At 40.4% G+C, this 22,418-nt stretch overlaps 1 protein-coding gene across 1 annotated transcript; it reads left to right on the top strand.

The window, feature by feature from the left end:
* The first annotated feature begins 563 nt into the window (after nucleotides 1-563).
* Nucleotides 564-13,422, top strand: Sri (sorcin). Its single transcript, XM_045159895.1, has 8 exons — nucleotides 564-666; nucleotides 1,571-1,654; nucleotides 3,627-3,696; nucleotides 7,492-7,535; nucleotides 8,552-8,699; nucleotides 8,925-9,038; nucleotides 11,952-12,010; nucleotides 13,212-13,422. The coding sequence occupies exons 1-8, from the start codon at nucleotides 616-618 to the stop codon at nucleotides 13,236-13,238; spliced, it is 597 nt and encodes a 198-aa protein (XP_045015830.1). The 5' UTR covers nucleotides 564-615; the 3' UTR covers nucleotides 13,239-13,422.
* The last annotated feature ends 8,996 nt before the right edge of the window (nucleotides 13,423-22,418 follow it).

Raw genomic sequence — 22,418 nt, 5'->3', positions numbered from 1 at the left:
CCCCACCCCACCAGCCCAGTCTGCTTCTGAGCTTCACCGATTGATCCTTGTCAAAGAAACAGTACGGTCATTCAATGGAAGGTATTTCCGAAATAAAAAAGATGTCTTGCACACAGCTTCTTAAGTTTATTCCCCTTTTCAAAGGTGCTTTTTTCATATCTTGATTTTCCGGGTTTCTGTCATCCACGAGTACCTGAGTTGCTCTAAGTTATTCGCTTCTTTCCAACAAACTTCAGTATGGTCCTGGCGGGTCCTCCCAGTTCCAATAACGTAGTTTAAAGTAACAAACGTACCACACAATAACCAAGAGGGAAGAAGGAAGAAAAATAAAATCTCACGAAGCGGCATGGGTGTCGGAATGCGCCACTACTTAAGAAGGGAGAGCCGCTGTTGGCGCGGCCTCTGGGCTCCGAGGTCACTACCGGGCTCGGATCCCGCTGGGCCCGGGCGTGGGCTGACGGCGGCGGCGATAAGGACGTGCGTGCGCGCGTGCGTGCGTGCGTGCGTGCGGGGCGGTGGCGCGCGTCCCCCTCTGGGCGGGCGGCTTGGCGCGCTCGGGGGCGGCCCCTGGCGGGCGGCGGCGCCGGGCGTGAGGGCGGTGGTGCAGTCTGCACCATGGCGTACCCGGGGCACCCTGGCGCCGGCGGCGGGTACTACCCGGGCGGGGTGAGTGCGGGAGCACAGGCCTGGTGCTCCCGGGGCGCCAAGAGGACACCCCGGGGCGCGGCGGCCGAGGGGCGGCGACATCGCGGGCGGGTCCCGGGCGCCCCTGGTCCCTCCCGCTTTCCCCGGTACCTGCGGCGGGGGCTCCCCAGTCCCCAGCAGGCTTCCTCCATCCTTCCGCCCCTTCTTCTCTGGGTGGCTCAGCGGGGCGCAGACGCGGCTGTCGGCCACCCAGGAACCCACCCTGTGACTCCGGGACTTGGCGCGTGAAGGGGTGTAAGCTGGGTGTTGGCTTCCTCCTCCCTACCCCCCCCCCCCCAGCAACAACAGCCATTTTGATCTAGGAAAGTCCTGAGGTCCACCTTGTTCTTGTCGGGTGTCAGGGATGCTCAGCCTCGTCGTGGGAGCGGCCAGGGTGACGGAAGTCTCCTCCAGCTCCGCGGTCACCTTACCCAGTACTTTAAAGCGCTTTTAGAACACCATTGGAGGCTGGGTAGGAGGATCGCAGTGAGTTCGAGGCCACCCTGAGACTAGATAGTGAATTCCAAAAACCACACCATTGAAACTATAAAAGCAAAAGGGAGAGACTCTTGCCCTTACAGTACTTGCCTAGGTTCCCTTCCCCTCTAAGTTGCTGGTGAATAGGGATTTGAAGTGCCTTCGCATATATTGCTATCACTTTTATGGCGACTTATTTTGGTCCACGTGAGCTTTGAAGTAATAACAGACTCCTAGTGGAGGAGCGAGGTGGGCACTGTAGTGGGAATGTGTAGGGTGCCTGGGAGCTGAAAGTCATGTGAAGGGCTGACAGGGGGCATTTGTCTAGCTTTGCACAAAAACCCTCTCTGTGGTGAAAAAAATAAACTTGGTTTATTCCAGTGATGCATTTGTGTTTCTTGTTTCACAGTATGGAGGGGCTCCCGGAGGGCCTTCATTTCCTGGACAAACTCAGGATCCACTGTATGGTTACTTTGCTGCAGTAGCTGGACAGGTTAGTTTTTCTTTTTAATATTAAAGAATTATCACATTCTGTATTTGTGTCAGCATTTAATCTAGTGGCGCAGGAAAATGAACTATGCTCGGGAAATGAGTCCTGCCTAAAACTACTTTAAAATATCGTATCTCCTAATGGTGAATATTTAGGACAAATTTGTACTTAGTTCAGTTCAGAACTAAGCTAGTGGTTGAACTAGGGTCAGATTGAACAGAAACAGCAATTATAAATGGACCTTGAAGATCTGCAACATAACAGGATGCCTGTCAAACTAACTGGTCAGGGTCAGGGTTGCTTCCATAGAAGAAATTCAAGATCTCATGAATATATCCTTGGTTATATAACTTAAAGGCCTGTGTTAGTAATTATGTAGTGAGATTATAATGGACACCTTTCAGTTGAATTTGACTGCTAATCATTTACCCCACCAAAAAAGTAGATTATGAACCATCAGCCTCTAAACTCAACAGCACCAGTATCAGGAAGATAACATGGTGAACAGTTTTCTCTATCCCTAGTTTACATGCTCTTACTAAACTAGCTTTTCCATGTCCTCATTAGGTGTTGTGTTCTATTGACCCACAGAAAGAATTCATGTCAATTTCTCAAGTCTCACTTCTCTCCATTCCTGGCTAACATGACAAATGCAGGGTTGCCTTAAGGAAGGACACTTGTCTAGTTCACAAGGTCATTGCATGTAGTAAATATATTGTTGATACAACTCAGACATACCTAGAAGGTAATTAATTAAACTTAGTCTTGTTCAGAAGCCAGATATAGTAAGCTAATAATTTGGAAAAAGCTCTATAATATTGTGAATAAAAACCTAAGGCTGCCTTTTAAAGTAGTACTATGAACTACAGCTTTAAGAATTTGAATGGAAAATTGAGCCTGAAGCTGGAATACCTTCCTAAGTATCTACTTAATCTGTAATTGATCTGTATCTTTGAAACCACAAGACATGGCACACCTCAAGACTAGCATTCTTAGATTGCCAGGGCCTCCAGTATGTAAATGACCCTGCCTGCTTAGCTTACAACAACCCTGGCTTCTGTTTCACACATTCATAATCTTTGAATTGATTGATCCTGCTCCTCAAATATAACTTAACAGTACTTTCCAACTTGCAGACTTATGTATTTTAAGTTCCTTAAAATTACACATACCATATAGGCCAGGCGTGGTGGTGCACGCCTTTAATCCCAGCACTCTGGAGGCAGAGGTAGGGGGATCACCGTGAGTTCGAGGCCACCCTGAGACTACATAGTTAATTCCAGGTCAGCCTGAGCCTGAGCCTGAGTCAGAGTGAGACCCTACCCTGAAAAACCCAAAAAAAAAAAATAAATAAATAATAATAATAATAATAATAATAATAAAAAAATAAATAAAAATACACATACCTAAAAGACCATGTACTAAATTATAAGGTGATCCAATGGCTTCTTTCTGCTTGAACTGGTTCTTATATTTACTGATGCCTGCATGTCAGCTGTATATCCTCCCTCAAAAAAGAAAGAAGGAAGGAATATAATTTATTTTTATTTAGTTAGTTTTTTGGCTTTTCAAGGTAGGGTTTCATGCTAGTCCAGGCTGACCTGGAACTTGCTATATAGTCTCAGGGTGGCCTCAAACTATCAGTGATTCTCCTACCTCTATCTTCCAAGTGCTGGGATTAAAGGCATGTGCTATCACAACCAGCAAGAATATGATTTTTAAGCAGCTCCTAAAATAATTTTATTTTTTAATGCTTACTTCTGGTAGTTTCTTAGCTAACAGAGAGAAGACTAGTTGCCACAACAAGTACTTATAATTTTGAGATTGGGTAAAGAGAAGAATGCCTAATTTGGAAAGGGATTACTTTAAAAAATTGTCAGGTACACTTTGTTGTTGTTGTTATGGTTTAAGGACTTGCAAATTCAAATCATCATGGAGATTCCTCTTCCTACTTTTTTTTTTTTTTTTTTCAAAGGATGGGCAGATAGATGCTGATGAGTTGCAGAGGTGTCTTACACAGTCAGGCATTGCTGGAGGATACAAACGTAAGTTGAAGTGCGAGCGTCTTTCTGGCACTCCTTCTTTCTTTGTAAGGTGTTAAATGTGATTATACCTTGAAGGAAACTGAGATTTCTGACCCAGCCAAGGTTAGAATTTATGAAGCTCCACTAAGTGATTATTTTAAAAGTTGATTTGAAAGCAGTTCTTAGTAAGTATTTCACTCTATTGGACAGGTGAGTGGATTTCTTGGATTTGGAGTCCATGTATCTGGAACCATTGAAAACAGTGAGGCAGTTTGGGTGGCATTCCTAACAGAGGATGAGTTATGGTGCTGAAATGATACCTGCTGAGTCAGGTTTCTTTAATGACAGGAGCTAACATGCACTGCATTTGCCAAGTGCTCACTCTGTCCTAAGCCTGGTAGTATGTAGAGCTTTCAGTGGTCAGTCCTACACTCTGGTCCCTGGAACCTGGCCTTGCTAGTGGCAACATGAACACTTGGCCATGACATCCCGTTAAGCATAAAGGGCCCCTCTGTGCTCTGAGTTCTCACACCATTAGTTTTTCTGCGCTCTGTCCTCAATTCCTCACAGACTGGATCTCCTGCCCTATAATTTAGTACATCATCCACCTTCCTGCCTTTCAGGGCTTAGAGCCAAGCTTCAGTAGGAGAGGTGTATCTGATTTTAAAGTCACACTAACCAAGTGTATTGCCTAGCCTTAGAGAGCAGTCCTCTTAAGAATTTTGAAAAAGTCCCTTTTATGATGGCCTTAGACCAGTGCATTATACATTATAGAGATGACATTTCCTGAAATACAAGAACCATGCAGTCTACTTCATTTGCTTAGTGTCCATAATAAACCAACCTGCTTGTGGCCTGTCACAGTTTTGAAAAACAGAAACTATACAGCATGATTTTTTTTCTTTATTATCATTAGTAACAACATAATGTATAGATACATCATGTGTTGGTACCCTCTTTTCCCTCCTCCCTGCCCCCATCCCACTGGGGTCCCTTCTCAGTGGGGTTGCAGGTATCCCTATGGGATTGTGGGTTATGTGTTGTGGGAGCAGCAGTCAGTTATATTTAAGTATACTTCAGTGATGAGCTCTTAAGAACCTCTGGATCTCTGCTTTGGTAAATGTTGAGTATCATCAGGGTTGCATATTTATTTATTTGCAAGCAGAAAGAGAGAAAGAGCGTATGGGCATACTAGGGCCTCTTGCCAACTGCAAAAGTACTACAGACATATGGGTCACATTTTACTCCGGGGTTTATGTGGGTACTGGGGAATCAAACTTTGGCCTGTAGGCTTTGTAAAGCTGAACCATCTCCCTAGCCCTCATTGTTCTTTTAAACCCAGTTTCTAAAACAAAATGCAGTATCCCAGCAGGGGCCAGGGTACTTAGGCATGGAGTTGAACAAAGTTGCATTAGTCTATAAGATGGTAGTTCAGTTTCTCATTCCTTAAATTTAGTGGCTCATCTGTGGTAAGGCTGGCATGTGGTATTTCCTCACAGTAACTGATTTCCATCTATGCAATGTAGGTTGCAAGGGATTTGCTCTTAATTTCCTGATGCTTAGATTCTAGTGGCCCACTTGTCTGCATTGGTATGAGTTAGTGAAATAGCCTCAGAATGCTGGAGAGATGGCTCAGCATTTAAAGTTGTTTGCTTGCAAAGCCTGCTGGTCTGGGTTTGATTCCCAGTACCCACAAAAAACCAGATGTACAAAGTAGAGCATGCATCTGGAGTTGGTCTGCAGCGGCAAGAAGCCCATGTGTGCCGGTTATCTCTTTCTTTCTCTTTCTGCTTGCAAATCAATAAATAACAAGTAGTTATTTTTTTAAATGGCCTCAGAAACACCCCAAACTGTGGGTACCTTGTCAAGGATTCTGATCCACCACCACCACTGACTTGGTCCTTGAGTCTTACTGCAAAGAGCTGTTATCCAATACACAGTTCTAACATGCATACTCATTTGGTTGTATATATAAATTTAATTACATGAAAAGACATCATAGACTATTGAAGATAAGAAATTATTGCTTAGTTCCAGACAATAAAGGGAAAAGAGAAAGAAAAAATAGTGACATATAAAAAATAGCAAAAACCAGCTACTTATAGTCACTCATGAACAGGAACAAAGCAACCATTTCTTTCATGATGACTCTGGTGGGTATAATTCATTATGGCTAATGGTGGAGAACTTAACTCATGATATTATGTGCTGTATTAGTAGTTTAAAGATAATATAATAACTATTTTTAAAATGATATAAAGTTGTTAAAATGAAACTTAGAATTCAGGCTTGGTTGTACAGGCCTTGCATCCACATACTTGGTGATTGGAGGCAAGAAGGTTGGGAGTTTGAGGCCAATTTTGCCTATTGAGACTCCACTTCAAAAACAAACAAACAAAAGAAACAGGATTGGGCTATAGAGATGGCTTAGCAGTTAAGGTGCTTGCATGCAAAGCCTAAGGACCCATGTTTGACTCTCCAGATCCCACATGAGCCAGATGCAGAAAGGTGAGGCAGGCACAAGGTCACCACTAAGTGGTGCAAGTGTCTGGAGTTCGATTGCAGTGCTGAGGCCCTGGCACACCAATTCTCTCTCTCTTACTCTGTGTGTGTGCATGTGTATACATGTGTCTGTGTCTCTTTAAAACAACAGAACTATGGGAATGTGTAGCTTCTGAATAAATGAATGAATGTGTGATGGGAAAAAAAAATAAAATGCTCTGATTTGTATTGGGAAATTATTACTGTATGCCCGTCTGTTAAACCTAAGGGAGGAAATGCTTTCATATGCTATAATCAAAGAACATTCTGAAATGTTCTTAAAAATAAATGTGATGTACTACATGCTGTAAGTATGAATTTACTTCCCTAGAGATGGAATTATACTTGGTGAATCTTAGAAATACGAGTGTGATTGATGGGCCATTTCACGTGACCACTTGTAATGTATGCTCATTCACAGCTTTTTGTTGTTGTTGCTGCTGAAATCTTACTTAACCTGACCTGCAAAATGTAGATAATGAAAGGTAGGAAAGAAAAGATGCCGGAATTGTTATGTTAAATAAGACCTTGTAGTAAAACTCATTAGTTTAAAAAAAAAAAAAAAACAGTACTGAGAAGATAGCTGAGTATGACTGCTTGCTGCACAAGTACCCAAGTTCAAGCACTAGCACCCACATAAAAAGGTGGGCATGGGGAGCTGGAGAGAAGGTTTAGCAGTTAAGCACTTGCCTGTGAAGCCTAAGAACCCCGGTTCAAGGCTCAATTCCCCAGTACCCATGTAAGCCAGATGCACAAGGTGGCGCATGCATCTGGAGATCGTTTGAAGTGGCTGGAGGCCCTGGTGTGCCCATTTCTCTCTCTCTCTCTGCCTGTTGCTATCAAATAAGTAAAAAAAAAAAAAAAAAAAAAAAGCTGGGCATGGCTGCACATGTAACCCCAGTGCTGAGGAGGCTCTGTGATCAGCCAGTCTAATCAAAGAACCTAGAGCTCCTGGTGAGAGTCTCTCTTAGGGAAACAAGGATATAAAGGAGGATACCTGGCCTTTTCCCCTGGCCTCCGCATCACAAGCATGGCACATCTGCACAAACACATGCATACACAACACACACACACACAGATTAAATGAGTTCTAAAAAAAATTTTTTTTAAGAAAAATGTCTGCTCTGAAGGTCAATATAGTTTAGGCCCACACAACCAATTATTTTAAAAAGTGAGTTAATCAAATTATTAATTAATTTGGATGATTCCAATGCAGTGTGAATTTATTACATTGTATTTATATTATACTGTATATGTGCTTTTCTTGATTTACAGCTTTTAACCTGGAGACCTGTCGACTTATGGTTTCAATGCTGGATGTATCCTTAACCCCAGTTGTTGACAAAAGGGTTAATACCCAATAAATACAAGTAACTACTGGAAAGTTTTGTGACATAATTACCTTTTAGGATATAATTTGCTATGAAAATAGGAAGAGATCTTAGTAATTAGAATGTATTGCTCAAGATTCACCAGGGAGGTAGGCTACTAGGTGTGGTGGCTCATGCCTAGAATCCCAGTAACTCTGGAGGCTGAGGTTAGCCTGCACTACAGAATGAGACAGTACTTCAAAATTAGATTGGGTGGGGGGAGAATTCAACAAGGCATTAAAGCAGAACAAATGTAGATAGAATTTTTTTTTTCTTCAGTGTTCATTGCTTTGCATGGTTCACACCTGACCTTCAAGTGATGGGATTTTTTTTTCACATTCCCTTTCTGGTCTTGATGTAGCTAGTGTGCCACTCTGCGGTACCTTTCATGGAAACTCATTTTCTGCAAGTAAAATCCTTGGGTGTGGTTGGGCTTAGCAAGGGAATGTCAGAACCCAAGTTGATCCTAAGACAGAAGGGTAAGCAGTGTAGCTTGGGCACCCAAGCTAAACAGCCCAGTTACAGCAACAAGACTGCTTTTAAAATTTATCAACAATTTTTATACATGTGCATATTTTAATCACCATCCATTACCTTCTCTTTCCCCACTCCTCCTTAATAATCCCTTCTTCCCAAGTAGTCCTTCTAATGAGTTCTTTATGTATGTGTCCCACTGAGTTTAAGTACGGTTGCCATGAGCATAAGTTTATTGTGGTTCACAATGCATATTCACAAACCATATGGTTTTCTCATAGTCAAAATTAACTTTTTCCCACAAGAAAAAACTGAGGGGACAGAGCTTTTTCTCCATAATTTATTCCTATTAGACCTTTTTTATTATACCAAGTAGCTTTTTAAAGCATTTTACCTAAAAGAACATTGAATTTCCCTTACCCTCCCATGTTCTTTTATATATTCATTAGGAAACATTGCATCAGTAGTTCTGGTCCTTGATTATAGTTCAGAGAGATAGGTCTGGCACCATGGGATTCAATGAATTTAAGGAACTCTGGGCTGTGCTGAATGGTTGGAGACAACACTTCATCAGTTTTGACAGTGACAGAAGTGGAACGGTGGACCCTCAAGAGCTGCAGAAGGCCTTGATGACTATGGGTACGCTTGACTGGACTAGTGTTCCATAAAGTACTGCTACAAATAGATGACTTGTTTGTTTTTCCCTACAAGTTTTGCTTGAAGACTGTCGGTTTTGTAAGAAATTGTGTGTATTCATAACTAATATGACTTATAGTCTTAAAAATTGTCCTTATTCTTCGTAGACTTTTTTTGTAAACGTTTAATTTTCCCTTTCCTCTGGATAATAACTGTTCTGTCTTCCAGGATTTAGATTGAGTCCGCAAACTGTGAATTCAGTTGCAAAACGATATAGCACCAGTGGGAAGATCACCTTTGATGACTACATTGCCTGTTGTGTCAAACTGAGAGCTCTCACAGGTATGTCCCAGATGTTGTGTCAGCATGACCAGGCGCTGAGATGTGGCGTTTGCCATTTCTTGGTGTTTCTGAACTTCTTTCTCTCAAGGGTTTAATGGTTTTAGTGGGAGCTTCAGTAGATTTTTTTTTAATTTTTATTAACATTTTCCATGATTATAAAATATATCCCATGGTAGTTCCCTCCCTCCCCACCCCCACACTTTCCCATTTGAAATTCCATTCTCCATTCAGTAGATTTTTAACAATGCTATTAAGCAAGTCTAACATAATGGATTTTTTTTGAATTTTTTTAGATTAGTAAATAATATTAACTTTACTAAACTATTACAGACATAGCCACCTAATTTGCAGGTTTGTGGTGCTATGGATCAAGCAAGGACTCACATATGTTAGGCAAGCACTATACCACTGTCCTATACCCTTAGCCCAAATACGTGCCCTTTTTTTAAAATTTAGTATGGTTATGAAAGTTTTTTCTTCATAATCTGAAATGTTTAAAAAGAATGAAATGGAATTATTTTTAGTGGGCAGGGCTGAAATGAGTGAGATATTTGACCACTGCCTATTTATAATACTAAGGACTCTATCTATTTAACTTAAACAATAGTTATGTTATTTAAAGTTTAGAATTCTATGTTTTTCATATAATTAAGTAATGGTCTTGGAAGTTGAACAGGTTTTACTAACTTTGAGACAAATTATTCTTCTCTCAGATAGCTACACATTGACACAGACAACTGGTGTCTACCCTTCTTTTGGCTCTTACATTCTTTCTGCAACTCTTCTGCAATGGACCCTGAGCCTTGGGTGTGATAGGGATGTTTCAGTGCTAAGCACTTCTGTGTCACTTCTTAGCACTATGGTGCCCTCTGAGTTATCCCAAGGTTCTTGACATCTGAAAAGAGAAGCTTCTTTAACCAAAAGAGAGAGTAGCATTAATGTATGGGTATGAACATTAAGAGAAGTGCTTACTGGGCAGTTTGGTGAGCATAGTATATACATTTAGGCAGACACCAGCAACTATTATATCCCTAGGGCTCATGACTTCCCCCATCATAGTATCAGGCATGCATTCCCTCCTGTGTAGTGGGCCTCCCATAACAGACATGAAATTATTGTACCTGTTGGCTCATTTGGCCTGGCAGGCCAAACTTAAAACTTTCAATGTCCACTGTTTACCTCCACTCTTTCTCCCGTGGAATTGCATGCAGGTTAGCTTTTACCAGCTGTTTTCTCAGCTGGTCTACATGGAGGACATTTTTAGCTCAGCTCCAACAGATTTCTCAGTGATCTTGCAGCCCAAGCATGTCGAGTCTTCAGCATTAAGGTCTTACCATCTATTTATGGTGGGAAATGAAGAGCCTTGACAATATTCTGTAATGTTTTGGGGGCATCAGGTACCTTCCTGTCCAACACCTCACCGGACAATATCCATCCCTGACACTGAAAATTTTCTAGTAACAATCTATGGCTTCTGGGTGTGCCATTGTCCAAAAAAGTAGGTTTCCATATGACTTACTCTTACTCTCTTAGATTTGGTGCTTCTGAACTTCTTTCTCTCAAGGTTTTAATGGTTTTAGTGGGAGCTTCAGTAGATTTTTAACAAAACCCACCTTCCCACCTTTCCTTTACTCAGTGCACTCTTCCAGACACAAAATGACCTGAATATCCATGCCTTCACAGTACATGACACTACCTATACAAGACCATCATAATAGGAGAAAAAGATGATGACATCAAAAATAAAAGAGAGACTGATTGAGAAGGGGAGGGGATATGATGGAGAGTGGAGTTGTGAAGGGGAATGTGGTGGGGGGAGGGAATTACCATGGTTTATTATCTATAATTATGGAACTTATCTTTTCCCTCTCTACAATTTGAATCCACTTAATAACAAGGACTCTGTTTCTCTGAGGGCTACACGCTCCCACCTCTATCAATAGGAGGCACTCAAATACTTAAGTAGCAGCAAGGGTAATTAGGATGTTATCATACAAGTGAAGAAACGGTCTAAAAACTGAAATAAACTGTGTGAGGTAAATTTCAAAAATAAAATAAAATTTAAAAAAACTGGTTACCTTTGACAATAATAAATATCACATAGTTGCACATGAAATTGTTTAATATCCATATGTCTTTTTGCTTTGACATTTTTAAAAGAAGACCTTTTTTTGAAGGTATTTTTAAATTTTTAAATTTGTTTTTATTTATTTGAGAGTAAGAGGAGATGGAAGAGGCAAATAGAGAATGGGCACATCATGGCCTCCAGTCACTGCAAACAAACTCCAAACACATGTGTCACCTTGTACATTTGGCTTTTGTGGGTTCTGGGGACTTGAACTTGGGTCCCTTGGCTTTGCAGGCAAATGCCCTTAGTACTAAGCCAGCTCTTAAAATGTTATTTCTCTGTATTTATGGGGGCATATAGAAATAGGTGCACCAGCTGGGTGTGGTGGTGCACGCCTTTAATCCCAGCACTCGGGAGGCAGAGGTAGGAGGATCGCAGTGAGTTCAAGGCCACCCTGAGACTCCATAGCGAATTCCAGGTCAGCCTGGATTAGAGTGAGACCCTACCTCGAAAAACAAAAAAAAAAAAAAAAAAAAAGAAAGAAAGAAAGAAAGAAATAGGTGCACCAGAGCCTCTAGCTGCTGAAGATGAGTTCCATACGCATGTGCCATCTTGTGCATCTGGATTACATGGGTTCCAGGGAATAGAACCTGTGGGTCCTTTGGCTTTCCAGGCAAGCACCTTAACTGCTAAGCCATCTCTCCAGCCCCTTGCTTTGGCTTTTTATGTTGACTAGTTGTATAGTGTGAATGCTATTGTCATTTGAACCCACTGCTGTAATAATTAGCTATTAATACTTTAGAAAAGCTGTTTAGAAAAAACAGTTTTACCATATTGTTTTGCAGATAGCTTTCGAAGACGGGATTCTGGTCAGCAAGGTGTTGTGAACTTCTCATATGATGATGTAAGTATTAATAAATTAAGAGCTAAGAAGATGTAATGTACACAAAATGGGCATCCTTTTTAAAGTTAGCAATTTAGAACATTGTATAAAGCTGGATGTTGTGGCTCACACCTGTAATCCTAGCACACAGGAGGCTAAGGCAGTTGGAGTGAGCTACATAGTGAGTTCCAGTCTACCATGGACTTCAGAATGACACCTTGTCTCAAGAAATGGATTAATTTCACTTACTCTTAGTGTTTTTAATAAATGAGAGCACTGTTTGATTTGTTCCACAAAACTTGTGTTCCAGGCCTAGTGTGCAGATATTATACTGTGTTTTCCTTCTATATACAAACCTCTCAATCACTAAGAAGTAGCTGTAATACCTTAAAGCTATACTTCACACACTTGTGTTCTTACTTGAGAACATAAAGCAGGCACCATCTAAATTCACAAAACAAGTTATTTACTGAGGCAGGCAGCCTGGGGGTGAGAAAGGCATGGCTTCAGATGGGACCTCTTAAGAGATTTCTAAATTTCTTTCTCTACACTAGGGATAGGTACAACATTGGTGGCATATGGTGAGCATAGCTGCCTTAAAATAGGAATACTCAGTGGCCTTGCCAAACTGCTGCAAGGATTAGCAGTACACTCCTTACTAGTGTTGAAGAGCAAAGAAAACTACTAGGAAGGGTTTAGTCTGGTGTAATATGTTTAGTGGAGATGGCAACATTTTATAGCAAATGCTGATGCTTCTGAATTCAGGTTTCAGAACTGCTGGAGAAGAGTTGGCTTTTCTGTTTCTATGTGTAGACATTTGAATTTATTTAATACAGCAGATTTAAAAGAACTAATGTGTTTACAATACTTTACAGTACAATACTTTAGAATACTGTACTAAAACTGCAGGTCCTGACATGACATTGAAAATTCCTTTTACATTAACCATGACTATTTCTAGACTAGACTCTTAAATATTATTTGGTATTTAAATAATTCTTCCTTCTTCATTGATGTGATATCTTTGTAAGAAGTAAGAAACTCATTGTAATAAAATACTTCCCTAAAAAATGTGAACCTTTCCACCTATCTCATCTATTAGAAGTTATGTTTGCTTACTCAGAATTCCAAGGTAGAGAATTAAAATGTAAGGTGCCAACTGATGGACTATGTACTAAGTATTTTGAGATCTTGTGTAACACTGATTTTTTTTTTCTTTCAGTTCATTCAGTGTGTCATGACTGTGTGAATCAAAAGGAAGCTGTATGAACATAATCAACATTCCAACTGGAATTTGACTTTGCTTCAGTTTGTAACATGTATAAAATTACAGCAACATTCCCCTGGCAGCCATTGAAATAGATTATTACTTTATGTACAACTGAAGCTTCATTTTTGATTTCAATAATAAATTCTTCAGAGTTTTAATAATACTAGATCAAGTCCATTATACCAATTAAAACTTCTTTGAGCCATTACCAATTACACCTTATTTTTCTGCTAAACCTCTTTTTTTTAAAAAAAAATTTTTTTATTTATCTATTTGAGAGAGACAAACACAGAGAGAGAGAGAGAGAGAGAGAGAATGGGCACGCCGGGGCCTCCAGCCACCGCGAACGAACTCCAGACGCGTGCACCCCCTTGTGCATCTGGCTAACGTGGGTCCTGGGGAACCGAGCCTCGAACCGGGGTCCTTAGGCTTCACAGGCAAGCACTTAACCGCTAAGCCATCTCTCCAGCCCCTAAACCTCTTTTATATACACCTCAGTGTGCAAAAATTATTAAATCATATTAAATATTTTTCATTATGATATATGAAAAAAATTTAGTCAAACTGCAACTGTTACTTTTCCTCTCCTAAGAGAAAGTGGTTTAAAGTTTTGTGTGTGGAGTATTCCTGTATAGATAATATAGAGCCAGTAGGATGTCAAGATTTATGTATCAGATATTTAACATGGGCTTTGCAACCTACATCTGTTTTGCTAGCCTTATGAGTGAAGTGGTTATTGTCTGCCTCTTTAAAACCTATCTATGGGACTGGAGAGATGGCTTAGTGGTTAAGCGCTTGCCTGTGAAGCCTAAGGACCCCGGTTCGAGGCTTGGTTCCCCAGGTCCCACATTAGCCAGATGCACAAGGGGGCGCACGCGTCTGGAGTTCGTTTGCAGAGGCTGGAAGCCCTGGCGCGCCCATTCTCTCTCTCTCCCTCTATCTGTCTTTCTCTCTGTGTCTGTCACTCTCAAATAAATTAATTAATTAATTTAAAAAAAAAAAAACCTATCTATGGGGACTTGGGGCATGGTTCAGTGGTTAAAGACCCTTGGTTAAAACCTGTTGCTAACCTCAGGGACAAATACTGCTAATGGCTATCACACCTTTTGTTATCATCCATTCAAATTTTTGTTAAAAGTCTTACATATATAAAATAAAATTGAGGGCTGGGGCTTAGAGGTTAAGGCACTTGCCTGCAAAGCCAAAGGACCCAGGTTCAATTCCCCAGTACCCACGTAAGCAAGGTGTACATGGTGGCACATATATCTGGAGTTCATTTGCAGTGGCTTGAGGCCCTAATGCACACATTCTCTATATCTGCCCCCCAAATTAAATAAATAAAAATAAAAATTTTTTAAAAAGAAAATTGACTAAAAGACAAAAGGAATGTATGAAAATCTTAACAATGGTTATTTTTTAACTAATGGAATTTCAAATTTCAGTATCTGCCAATGTTTTTTATAAATGTGTGTGCTTCTATTTTAAAAATCAGAAGGGTCAGTTTTTAAAATCTTTTATTTATTTTTTTTTAGTTATGGACATAGCATGTAAACAGCACATGTTACTACCATCCTTTCCCTCATCCCTGCCCCCCCAAAGGGACCCTCGATGGGGATGCCAGTCATCTCCATGGGGATTGTGAGTCGTGAATTGTGGGGGCAGCCATCAGTTAAGGGGAAAGGCAATGTCTCTGTAAGATTACCTAACTTGTAGCTCTAATAATCTTTCCACCCCCTCTTCTACAAAATACCCTGAGCCATGTTGGGCTCATTTTAAGTCTACTTCAGTGATGGACTCTTAACGAGCCTCTGGTTTGGTAGGTGTTGAGTGTCCTCAGTGTCTATCTCCTTCACCCTTGTGCTGATATCAGGCTCACCAAGAAAGCAGTACTCTTGCTCATTTCTCCAATTCCTCTATGGTTTCAGCTGGGGCCCTGGTGAAGTACGATGGGTCATTTCTCTCCTCATGTCCTGCTTCCACCTGAGAGAGAAGCAGATGCTCCAATGGAGAGTGAAGTAAGCACTGGTTAAATGGGAAAACCATTATTAGTTTAGAGAGAATTTAATGGTTATAGGCCCTTTTGTAGCCCATGATTAGTGGGAGCTTGATATTAAAAAGCAAACTCATTATCTGGATATAATTCTGACTTGTTTCCCAGTTTCAGATATGGTTTCCTTTCCACTGAGCAGATCTTTTAGCCAATCCAAGAGCATTTGGTTACCCACCATGGCCATGTGCCACTATTGTACTTGTGTGAGCATCACCTCAGGTTGTTTGCTTCTGAGTCGTTTAGACCTCTAATTGCTCAGACAGTACTGGGAGGGGAGCTTAAAATAGCTAGCTAGTCTAATTGAAACGCTGAACTCTAGGTTCAGTGGGAGGCCCTATCTCAAAAATAAGAGAGTGACTGAGAAAGAAGACTTGATATCAATCAGCCTGTGGCCATCACATGCACCTGCACACATTCATCCACACAGACACTCATACACATGCCCACACCACACACGTTTCCTTCCCCCTTGAAGAATTTGACATCCATTTCCTTTGTCACCAAAATCTTTATTGTATGAGGATCTTGCGTCATCTTATTTCTACCTTGTGGAGTTTTATTCACTGTATACCTCATTGTGTTCTGATCACTTCTTTGCATGTGTGGAGCTAGAGAAAGTTGAGACAGGATCTAGCCCTCGCTGGCCTTGCACTTAGCAAGTCTTCTTCAGCCCCCCAGTTGCTGAGATTATAAGTGTGAGAAACCACACCCAGACTCCACATTTTGTTGTTTTTTCAAGGTAGGGTCTCACTCTAGCCCAGCCTAACCTGGAATTCACTATGTAGCCTCAGGTGGCCTCAAGCTCAGTGATCCTCCCACCCCTGCCTCCTCCCAAGTACTGAGATTAAAGCTATTCACCACCACATCTGGCCTGCCTCCTTAGTTAAAACTGTTCCTTAGTCTTTACTTTTTATGAAAACTTACAGGTGGAGCATGGTAGAGCTATGAGCTCCATTTTGAATGTATCATTTTTTTGGAGCATTCAGTTCCTCATATCACCTCAATTTGGGATTGCATTTTTATCTTGGAGATGTATACCTTAATTTTATGCTACAAGATATTCATGATATATAAAGAAATTATAACATATTTTCCAGACTCCTATGGGAAGGTGGCTGCCAGAGGCCTGGTGCTTTCTGTGACATCTGGCATAGATTTACTCCATAGCAGTCATTAAAGATATCACTCCTATTTAGCCAAGTAGGAGTTTAGACTAGTGATATTCCAGGTGGTACCATCAGCCCTGAGATGGCATGTGAGCTAAAATTTCTATTTTCTCTGGAGTAGACTGCTTTGCTCTACGGAGTGCATTAGTTTTAATGTACACATAAATAAATTATATGCCTAATGTACTTTTAAGTACAAGAAATGGAGCAATATGTAATCAATATAATTGTTTTTTCCCTCAATTTTTATTAACATTTTCCATGATTATAAAAAATGTCCCATGGTACTACCCTCCCTTCCCCCCCTCCACTTTCCCCTTTGAAATTCCATTCTCCATCATATCCCCTCCCCATCTCAATCATTGTACTTACATATATACAATACCAACCTATTAAGTACCATTCCTCCCTTCCTTTCTCTTCCCTTTATATCTCCTTTTTTTTTCTTAAATGTGCTAGCCTTTCCTCAGTGACTTGTTTTTCTCACGTAATAGCACTTTGACATTTTTTCTACTGTAGACAAATGCAGGTTCACATTAATGAGGAGTAGCTCAAATGGCTGCTTGGGAGAAGATTAAAAAGACCAAGTCCAGCCATTTTTTGGCTATAAACTTACAGATCTTAACTTGAAGCCTTCCCAGGCTCACTGCTCATCCACGAATGCAGCACAGGTGCACAGTGCCTTGGGGAAGCTGAAAAAAGTCAGTCCTCGCGATGGAGGCAAGCCCAGAAGAATTCATTTGCTTCCTCACTCAGGAGCCAGCCCAAACATTGAGCACCCAGACATCCCTAAAGGATTACTATATATATTTTTTTCTTTTGTTTTTTGAGGTAGGGTCTCACTGTAGCCCAGGCTGACATGGAATTCACTATGTAATCTCAGGATGGCCTCGCACTCATGGTGATCCACCTACCTCTGCCTCCCAAATGCTGGGATTAAAGGCGTGCACCACCATGCCCGGCTACTGTATTTCTTATAGACTCTTCTGGGACTTGTGTGAAACAGAATCAACTTCCTTGAATAACTGTCCCCTAACAAAACTTCTCAGTTAATGGCTGGGAGGAAAAAAGGAAGAAAAGGAGACTCAAAGGAGTCAGACATCAAAATAATGTGTCGCTTATTGAAAGTCACTTTATTGATGTTTCAATGACAGTAACAGAAAACTCTGTCATCTTACTAGCTTCAGAAGTGGATGCTAATAAAATTGTGCCAGAAACTTGAACCTCAAGTTATAGTGACCTTTAAAAACAGCAAAATTTTACCTATGATGTGAGAAAAATTGTATAACTTGAACAGCCATGAAACAAATCACATTGCTCAAGAAAGCAGTCACATACATTGCTGTTTATGTTGCCAAAACCAAGAGATTTTTAAAATAGCATGAGAACTGGAAGTGCTGAATAGCAGAGAATGTCAAGATGGTGCGAGCGAGTCTACGTATATACATATGATAACCTAGTTCCAAAAGGAAACATGCTGCTGTGAACACTTCCTCAGTGGGTGGCTTCTCTCACCTTCAGGGTGGTGGGTGTGGGAAACTAGAGCAGACCTATGTGGCTACCATGAACTCTGGTTAGGTAGAACACTCAGTTGCTGAAAAATGCCTTTCAGGGATGCTTGTTTGGAGGGGCAGGTCTTCCAATAAGTTTAAAAAGGAGTACATGCTTTGTTATTCTGAATAAAACTTTTGCTAAGCATTTTTGCAGTTAGTGTAAAACCAAAACAAGTTTTCCATACAAAACAAAGATGTTGGGTTACTTGTATCCATTAATAAGAGTGGTTGTAGAATCAAAGTTTGATATTGTGCTAGACTAAAAAAAGGGGGGATTCAAGTCAGGCAGTGATATACATGTATAATTTAACAGGAGCTCTTGTATTACTACTTTGTATGAATTCATAACAGCACTTTCTGTATTGTGTTTTCTGATGAAACTTAGCACCTCTATATTTAAAGATTGGACTGTTTCTATTCAGAACTTAACCATCAAAACAAATCATGACCTTAAATATTGTAAACTAAAAGGCTATGCCCTAAGTTGAATACAGATTGTGTGTGTGTGTGTGTGTGTGTGTGTGTGTGTGTGTGTGTGTGTATACATCTGCATAAATCAAGAGAAAAACTAACCTTCAGAAATCAGTGGTTTCTGTGTTCATTCTCTTAAGACTGCTTTGTCTTGTTGTATGCCCTATAGTAGAATGAAACACATCTCTTAGAATCAAACAAACATTTTGCCTGAGATTTGATTCCAGGGACACTTAGAAGATGAGATGATGCTCCTGACCCAAACCTGCTGCTCCTGAAGCACCTCCCAGTGTGATGAAAGATCTAAGAGAAATGCTGCAGGAGCACACCACTGGGCAGGGAGGTATTTATAGAGCTGACATTGATGCACACACTGCCTTAGGCACAAGCACCTTTCCTACATGTATAGTGAACGTCCTGAACTCTTCCACATGCTTCATGTGGATGTCCTGTGCTCCCATTATCCCAGGACCTAAAGCATACTGCTCCTGATCCCATCCCCTTCCTGAGATTCACACCCTAGGGACCTATCTCTTAGTGACTTTCCAGGTTGCATAATTCATGCCCACATGCTGAAAGAATAAAGCACCTGTTCCTACTCTGTATTTGTGGCATCTCCCAGTTTCAACTGTTAGACAAAGAAGGCAGTGGCCTGCATCTAATTAGGAAGAAAAGTGCTACACAGCTCATAAAGGGGGTGCTGCTTTGCAATTAGGGAGGTTCTGGAAGCATCCAGAACCTGGTGGTAGTCGTGTTATTAGGCCATGGATATGAAGAAGAGAAATACTAACAAGGCATGTTTGAAAGTGTATATTTTGTTTTTCTACATACAAGCTGACCACGTTCCATGTTGTGAACTGACAACAAAATGCATAAAATGTGAACGGCAATATGACACGCTGTTTTCTCAAGTGTAGCCTCATCTTTGCTCTGCACCTGCAGGTGTGGCAGAAGAATTCTTCTTAGCATGAAGAGCAGCTGCTTCCCAGCGCATATGCTGTGAGCAAGTGCCAAGCTTCTGGCAGGTAAACTTCGGCAGCATGCTGCTCACTCACAGCCACAAGGGCTGCAGCCTCACCTACTTTTCCCAGCCACAGACCTGGTGCTAATACAATAAAGGGGAAGCTGTTCATGTAACTCCTTTGTTCTTTGGTGCCTGGAGAAAAGCTGTTACATCCAAAATCAGAGTAGTCATCCATTCTGACAAAAATAAATGTTTGAGCCCCAAATTAAATCATCTTCTACAGAAATATTTGCTTTTTATATATCTTAAGCTAATAGAGAAAAAAATAAGAAAATCATCTTTACCCTATGCATTTAAAGGGGCAAAAGTATTTAGGTAGCAATTTTAGCAAAACATAAATGGAAAGGAAAATAGATAATTAGGAACATAAAAAGTGGAAAACGTGCTACAAATGAGGGTTTGAGTGTCTTAGAAAATTCATACCAGCTTACTAAGTAGCAGAATGATATTTACAATATGCCCCATATGGGACATTCGGTGGCAGCAGCCAGTGGTGCCCTGATCAGGCTGTGCACAGCTGTTTTGCTTCTATGTCAGTTCCAAACTTAGTTTTCCCCTTCCCATATGCCACACACTGCCAGGTGTCCACCTCATCCTTTCACTTAACCAAGGTGGAGTAAAACAGTCTTTCCTTTAGAAAGAGGGACTATTATGTAGAGACACATAAGGAAATATGTGAAGTGTGCATAAATCTAAGAGTAAGATAGAACTATATTACAATGGAAAATGACAGGATGACATGAATAAGTAAACAAGCTTGATTTTGGAACACTTAAAGAAGTGAGTAGAAATACTGTACTACTCTGGCTCAAAGGTGACTGTAAAAAGTACAAGCTGGGAAAAGTAATAGGGAAAGTAACTGAAGATCTAGGACAATGGACAGGATGAAATTCTGGAAACAGACAAGGAGATCAACAGAAAAGAATGAAAAACAAGCCTGTTGTGGAACTCAAACATGAATAGCTCTTGGGAGGTGCAAAAAATAATCTTCCTAGCATGTTTGAGAAACACCTGTAAATCCTGTGTTCATAAATCCTATACTGGACTGCCTGTCTATGCAAACATTTTAAAATCTTGATAAAGCAATAAGGAAAGAGAGAAACTGGCATTTATTAAAGGTGACAATATCAAACTGAGATATAAGATGGAATTTTAACCAACATTTGCTAGATTAGTCATTTTTATATATTATTTATTTATTTGAGAGAGAGAAAATTAGCATGACAGGGCCTCCAGCTGCTGCAAATGAACTCCAGGTGCATGTGCCACCTTGTGCATCTGGCTTGCACAGGGCCTGGGGAATCAAACCTGGGTCCTTTGGCTTGGCAGGCAAGCACCTTAACTGCTAAGTCATCTCTCAAGCCCTAAATTAGTCATGTTTTAAAGGAACAACTTTAAAGATAGGTCATTCCTCAGCACCTGAGGGGCTAGGTTTCTTTACAAATGCAGCAACTATAGCAACAGAAAGCCCTCACACTGCACTGTCTGAGCTGTACTGATTCTCTTCACAGACAGTATGTGACTGGGAATCTTTTTCTACCATGCTGACTAGAGGAGCTGTACTTTTTAGCCATCTAAAGAAGATGGCTAGAGGTCAGTAAGTCTGGCCAATTCATTCTTTGAGGACTCTGAGGACATAGAAGAGACACTTAAATGTTTATGTGGGAGCTGCAATGACTGGATAAATGGAACATCTCAGACAGCTGAGCTGTTAGTTGAAGTCCTGCCTATGCCAAGAACTTTAGAAGAGGAGAAATGGCATGTGATAAACTTAAAGGCTAAATAACAACCCTTCTCTGCTTAGTAATGGTTCCATCATGGAGTGGGAAATGTAAGTGTTAGTTGCAAGATTCTATGTGGTTTCAAAGTTTCTCTCAAAATAGATATTTAAATAAAAATAATCACTGTGCTTGTACTTGGTACTATGAATCCACCCTATCTACCTCAGGAAATGAAAGTCATACAGATTTAGATGGAATGCTCTAGAACACCAATCATGAGTTTACTTACAGATACTTCCCAAAACTATCTATCCATCAAGACTAAAATTTGTTAAAGAATTCCACAAATGGTTCTCAGAATGTTTAAACATGGGAGATAAAGTAGTTTCCTTGACCACAACATTAAAGCTACTATATTTCTAAAGTTGTAATGTCTGCAAATTACACAGAAACATCTTTTTATTCTCAAAGGAGGATTACAAATCCTATACCATTTGAATTACCATATCTCCCCAAAGGCACATGATAATGGTTTTTATTTTAAATTTAAAAAAATGGGTAAAAATAATTGAGAAGGCAAGGAAAGATGGGCAGCTAGGCAGAAATCAGTTGACTAGCCATTTGTGGATTCTTTCAGATTAGTTTATATAACTATAACTAGGAAGCATATTTACATGAGGCATCTTTCATTCAAATCTATAGACTCTTGTAATCAAAATAAACCTTATAACATTAGTCTTTTATACACTCAGTATCAGAAAACATTCAATGCACATTTAAAGTAAACTTGGTCAAGTCACTTCATTTGCTACATCTTTTCATCTATCTGCCCTTCTGTTCTTGGCTTAAGTTTGGTGACATTGCCTAAAATTCACCTAAACCTTGGCCTGATTAACTGTTTTATTGAAGTATAAGGGATCACATCCTTTCTAGTCATGAAAAATTCTGTCTTTCACCACATAGTTTTGGAAGATTATGTTTTGCTAACATTTTCAAAGACTTTCCAAAGACAGGTCCATTGCAAAAGATAAGAACAGAGTATAAAATTGCCTAACTTAGCCCTTCAGTGTGGGCATCTAAGATGATTAATTATATACAGAGATGAAATATATTGTGTCTTTGGGAATTCCTGGAAGAAATCAAATTTAGAGGCCATTTCTTAAATGTTGTCTGC

The sequence above is a fragment of the Jaculus jaculus genome, chromosome 10, assembly GCF_020740685.1.
Source record: "Jaculus jaculus isolate mJacJac1 chromosome 10, mJacJac1.mat.Y.cur, whole genome shotgun sequence".
NCBI classification, from domain to species: Eukaryota; Metazoa; Chordata; class Mammalia; order Rodentia; family Dipodidae; genus Jaculus; species Jaculus jaculus.
Note: the sequence above shows the minus strand (reverse complement) of the source record. Positions and strands in the feature narration are given on the sequence as shown.

Coding starts and splice junctions, on each gene's coding strand:
- Sri (XM_045159895.1), top strand. CDS start 616: ATGGCGTACCCGGGGCACCCTGGCGCCGGCGGCGGGTACTACCCGGGC. Junction 667..1,570: donor GCGGGTACTACCCGGGCGGG/GTGAGTGCGGGA, acceptor CTTGTTTCACAG/TATGGAGGGGCTCCCGGAGG. Junction 7,536..8,551: donor TTATGGTTTCAATGCTGGAT/GTATCCTTAACC, acceptor ATTATAGTTCAG/AGAGATAGGTCTGGCACCAT.